Source organism: Nesoenas mayeri, assembly GCF_963082525.1.
Source record: "Nesoenas mayeri genome assembly, chromosome: 4".
In the NCBI taxonomy this organism is placed as follows: domain Eukaryota; kingdom Metazoa; phylum Chordata; class Aves; order Columbiformes; family Columbidae; genus Nesoenas; species Nesoenas mayeri.
This window is the reverse complement of record NC_137540.1, coordinates 20,597,397-20,603,396: the sequence shown is the minus strand read 5'-3', so window position 1 is coordinate 20,603,396 and position 6,000 is coordinate 20,597,397. Positions and strand designations below refer to the sequence as shown.

The window sequence follows — 6,000 nt, the reverse complement described above, 5'->3', positions numbered from 1 at the left end:
GCCAATACACAGACAAAATTATTATTTATTAATAACTCATGAGTGAACTGAAGGAAAAAGGTTGATGCATCAGTTGAACCACTTCTACAGTGCTACAAAATAATAATGTTTTTCTTTTCCCAGAGAAGACATTAGTAATACTGATTAGTTCGTCTGATGAATGTGAATCTATGCAGAATTAATTGCTGTGCTAAGATTGTTTGGACATTGTGCATTTTATAGCATGATACATTCTGTATGCAGAATTGTAATTGAAATGGGTGAGTACAAAGGCTCACGGCCGTCTCTTTGCCTCGCACGTGTCTGTAGAATACCTGTCATGTCCCACCCCATCATCGCTTATGCCTGTTAGCTCAGCATGGAGCAGTCTCATCACATTCAGTCGTATTAGGAAGGGTGACAGCAACAGTTTTGGATTTAGGCTATAGTCTTGATTGAACTACTACACCATTCCTATTAAATATAGGTTTGAAAATCTGCCTAGTGCTGCTGAATTCAGCCTTGTAATGCTGCACTCCAGACAATGCCGGAACTCATCTGTTGATGTTCAGGAGCATCTGTGGGTGCAACTTTGGGCCCTGTCTTACTGTGGGTATTTCACAAAATGTGGCCACTGACTTGGTATTTTTTACTTCCCTATGCTTAAATATTTGAAATAAGCACATATACTTCTGAAAGAGAAACAAATGTGAGCTAATTGCTCCGGGTTTTTAAAGAAGTATCGAGCAGTCTGGCCAATTTAACAGACCTCTTGTGTAACTGTTGGCGATACCTATCAGGAAAGCCAGGAGGGCTGGCCATGCTCCATACGTCTTTACGCGGGGCTGAATCTGCAGTCTGGTTTCAGAAAGCCTCAGTGAGCCTAATGACTGCAGATGCAGACACGGAGAGATCATGCGTGCACTGATGTCTGAAGTTCAGATCTTCTGCCAGCTAAGTGGATATCTTTTAAGGACTTAATCCTATAACTAGTGAAGTCAATAGAAGATTTTCCGTTGACATCAATGAGTCAGGCCCTCAAAGATTAAAGTAATCCTGGACAAGTAATCCTGAACTAAGCTTTCAGGTGGCTTAGGCTGTTTCACACCTATATCCTAAAAAGTACACACATCTTATTTCACTGAATTACTCTGCTGTTGAAAACAATTAGCATTTTAGCAAATCGCTCTTAAAATTTTTCATTTTTTCTACAACATTTTTGCCCTGAAACTCCTTATGGAAATATTTATCAGGTTTTGTAACTGGAACTCAGATTATTTGGTACATTTTTTTCTGCAAATTTGGATTAGAAAAAAAGTAAAGGGTTGGTTGCCTTTTTGGCAAGATTCTTAGTTATATTCTTTAAGTGATGAAAATATTGGTCCATTTTTAATATTGTAAAATGGGAAAAAATAGTTTTTATTTACTTCATGACTCCCTTCCCTTTTTTCTGAGACAAAGATCACATTTTCAGTTGGACAGAAGATCAAAATAGTATCATTCCTAATTAAATTGATACACAGTTAAACTAATGGATAATAAATTAAAATGCATTAATGTATTTTAAAGAATTTACATTTTTAAGGAAAAACAAGCAGAGCAGTCTGTCCTCGGAGTTGCTTTTTTCATGTAGGCCTGATCTTAAAAGTGCCTATTTACTTTGTGTATTTGTACATGAAAAGGTCTTAGTTTCTAAACCCAAATGAGTGGAAGTGTATACTGAAAAGCAACATTTCATCATTCCAGGAATGTCATAATATCATTCAGCTTTTTACTTGAGGCATCTGATTATTGGATTGAATTGGGAAACTTTTGGATTACCACAGTTACTGTACAGGAGGGGTGTCAAACCATTTTCACTGGGTGCCACATCAGCCTCGCAGTTGCCTTCAAAGGGCTGAATGTAATTTTAGGACTGTATAAATGTAGGAGTAGTTACACTATACATTTTACCTGACTTACACTTTGTGTAAAATAGAATAACCTGTAAGGATTTAAAGGTACAAAGGTTTTGCATCTGTGGCTCTGACTGTTAAAAAAGAAGTTTATTTCCTTGACAGTGAGGGTTTGAGCTAATATTTCTTATTGGACACATTAGAAAAATGAGTTTACTGTTTTTCTGAAATGGAGTAAAACAATTTGGAGCTGATTTTACATAACATCTTTTTGTCTCCCTACTTATCTATGGAGTAAAAACGTTTCTTCTTGTATTCCAATAATAAGCCTTCTTTCTGATCAGTGGCATTTAAACAGAAAAATATGAAGGTTTTCTGTCCTAAAATAATAAAATGGAGGTTGAAAACTAGCAGACATCAGTTGCATCTTGCAACAGGTATGTTTGTTCTCTTTTGACAGCAAAAAGACTCCAAGAATGCCTGAAATGTACCATGTGTTGGGAACAGACAGGCAGTATCTCTGAATAAAGGAAGAAATGAATGGAATAAAAGATTAGGAGAGAGAGAGACAGAGACAACTTGAACACATACATAAAATCCCTTCTGGAGGCCCTTATCTAATTGCCTCATTTATCTCGTTTCATTTATAAGCTCAGTTTTATTCTGGGACATTCTCGGAGGTTGTGTGAGAATGGCTGCAGAATGACCTAACTGGCAATGGGCTTTCTACAGACCCTTTTTTTTTTGTTGTTGTATGCCAATTCTCAGGGCAATTACTGCAGTTGCCCTTTTTATATGAGCATCTTGGGTGGCTAGACCGGGGCTTTACTCACTCTTTTTAACAGTATAATTTCTTTTGATAAATAAGCAGCTAGGATTTTTTGTGTCTTTTTTTTTTTGAGAATACTTCTTTTCCACTGGCACTTCCTATGTACCTATGTGGACTTAATGCAGAAACGTGCTTTCACATGATATAAAAGATGATTTTGAAATGAAGCAAAACACTTTCCACAAACTACCTCCCCTCCCTTTCTAATCTTTACTTACATTACTTATTACTTTTGAAGTTTTGATTGGAATCACTCAAACAGATTTTTTTTTTTTTTTTTTTAGTAAAATAAACTGAAGTATTTTGCTTAAATTTTAAAAGCCATTTTCTGGGTGCAGCACAGCTGATGAGAGTTTTTTGCCGTTGATTTGCATGAGGCCTGCATTTAATTCTTAGCCTTGACTGGAGTTTTATTTTCTGATTTCGCTAGTAAACTAAATTGTCCTTATTATTGAGATCAAAACTCTAAGATCATTTTTATCCCTTCTCTACATGACTATGGCATATACATTTCTTTAAAGAAAGTGTTAAAGATGTTATCTCTGTCAGATATTTAAATGTTGCTAAAATACATCAGTGACTTTATTGCTTTGCTGATTATGGAGAGTGTAATAAAACTGTGCTATCTGACAGATTTAGACAGCTGGTTCATTCATGAGAAGTTCACAGTTTTGTCACCCACGTTGAATAAGGAAAGATTAGATGCTAAGGTCAATTTACAAAAATGGTTGTCAGGACATTTTTTAATTGTAAAACTTTTTGTGATGGAATTCGGGGAAAAGACTAAAGGCAGAAAGCAGCAGAGACAAAGAGCTGCTATTAACCTACAGATGCTACCGCAGGGTTCATTTTAAGATTGGTCACACTGCTGAGCCAATGGAGTATTCGTGTGACTAGAAGGGACCACCCTTTTTGGGGTGAGAGGGCAATTTGGTCTTCATGCTCATTTAATCCCGAGACATCTTTCAATGGACTGTCAGTGAATCTACATTGTGCAAAATTATGCATGCACTTTTTAATGCAGACCATTGTTCACTGAGCACTTTAACCAAGATTTCTCAACCGATTTCCATTTGGCATGAGGTCACTCGAAACCCCGGCAAACGTATATGGAAGGCAAATGTAATTTTCTATTTCTCCAAGCTGAAATGCTTAAAACAGCAAAATGCAAGTAGCAGTCATGCTGTACTTTCAGATTTAATACTTACTGAATGAAGACTGACAACTCTCTATAGAGGAAAATTCGTTGCATGTCACCACCCTAGTGAGGTAATTTTGCTACTAGAGAGTAATATTGCTGAAGTCTTTTAGATCTGTTACCTCAAGTTTTGTATAATTGTTGGTGCATGAGCAGCTGCTTATAAGAACCATAGGATGTGCACACTGTGGCTACTTTGCTTTCTTTTCTGAGGCAAGATTTTATAAAAGCCAGGTAGTGCAAAGGAAATCTGATAGTCAGTACATAATGAGCAAAGAAACGCCCTAGAGCTGGAGATAAGAGGGCACCAGTTCTGAAGATACATCTAATTAGACTACGAATACTTTAGAAAACCTGACCATAGCATGTACACCGTATTTATTGATACATTTACAAACACTCAACTTTACGTTAGCTCTCCAAGGAACATTTACATTTAGAACCGCATTTGGCGAGAACTGTGACACGTTTTGTACAAGTGACATCTTACACAGCCAACACGTGCTCATGTGAGCTCTCCTCCAGTGACGTTCCGTTCAGTGTGAAATCGTGTTCAGTCTGGCCTGTCCTGTTACAGTGAAAATTGCTTTATGAACACTTACAACATATACTGGAATTTTATTATGATTGTTTGGCGGTTGTTTTTTTCATCCGTTGTAAATGAATACAAGTTGACGTAAGGATACATTTTCTAGGTTAGATCCACAACACATTAAAGAGCGTATTTGTTCTCTCTTTCCCCGTTTTTCCAATTAAGTTGGTGAAAAATGTAACTTTAGGATTTTACAGGACATGGTAAAGCTGTCTCATCTAGGTGATGTCTATATTATAAAAATAAAATAAAATAATATAAATATGTAACATGAACCCAGTGCCCATCGTTAAATAAAATATATGATAAAAAGCAGACCTTCTAGGATGACTGTTTTTGAAGTATGCAATATAATTTAATAATTAAACACTCAAAACAATCTTGATATTAAGCTGCGATAACCAGATCCTTGCATCTATGCTAGATAAAGAAATGCGTAATATTCTGTAATAGACTTACATTGACGAAGGTGAAGGTTACAGTCTTACAATGAATCGCCTAGATAGGAATGCATTAAGGAGTTCTGAAATATTGTCTCATGATGTAGTTCAGTTCACCTTAGAAACCGTTACAACTGGATTTTGCGAAGTCTAGCAGTTTATACAGTGATATTCGAAAACTGTTCTCTTATTGCTATAATCAGATAGGTACAGCCACGAGATTTCTGGGATGTTAAAGAATCCATTAAGACATCACGAAAGTACTTTGACGAAAATGTGGTTTACAGTGGAATTTGTAAACGATTTCTCATGAAGAAATAAATATAAAAAAAAAATCCACTAGCTGTAAAACCATATTTGTGATAGTGCGTGCATGTGTATGTGTGCAAGTATTGGATATGGGCATGTCTGTGGAGACATACAGAATTATTTACACACATACAAAGAATTTATCTGCACATTTGTGGATATTATGCTTAAATTAATAAAGTAAATCAAATCACCGGTATTTGTTGCAGGATAACAGTCTTTTAAAAACGACAGGACTCAAAACAAATGCCCGTTGAAAGTGTAGTTTCCAAATAGTCCCAGAAACTATACAATATAGCTGGTTAGATCCAGCAAATAGGATGTCATGTCTAGGATCTGATCGAGAATACCTGCCCTTGTCACTCTTCGGATGTTTCTATCCACTTGTTCACACTGGGGGCCGAGATAGCCTTTTTTACATAAGCATTTATTAGGCCTTACACAGACACCTCCATGGCGACAGGCTGGGTCACATTTTGCTGTGGGGAAAAAAACAGTGAGTTTCTAATTTATTTAGAACATCACAAAGTGAAAAGATACAGTACACATTCATTAACAACTTTTTGAAACTTATAAAGCGCATAAATTAAAAAGAAAATAGAAAGAGTGAAATATTAGAAGTTTTGAAACTATTTTTTTAAAGTTTTAAAACATTAGGGGGAGGAAGTAATTTTGTATGTCTGAGAGGACATCACCCAGGGACAGACTGTGAAACTCCAATACCACATTTTTGAAAGTGTTCGATTCCCATATTCATG

At 36.1% G+C, this 6,000-nt stretch overlaps 1 protein-coding gene across 1 annotated transcript in view; it reads right to left on the bottom strand.

Annotated features, from left to right (window-relative positions):
- Nucleotides 1-5,527: 5,527 nt before the first annotated feature.
- The window catches only part of HHIP (hedgehog interacting protein), a gene marked incomplete at both ends in the record, with an annotated part of 70,129 nt that continues 69,656 nt past the window's right edge, over nucleotides 5,528-6,000 (bottom strand). Inside the window, one exon of the mRNA XM_080343791.1 lies at nucleotides 5,528-5,721. Coding sequence (XP_080199917.1) covers nucleotides 5,528-5,721 — 194 coding nt within the window. The remainder of the gene's footprint in view (nucleotides 5,722-6,000) is intronic.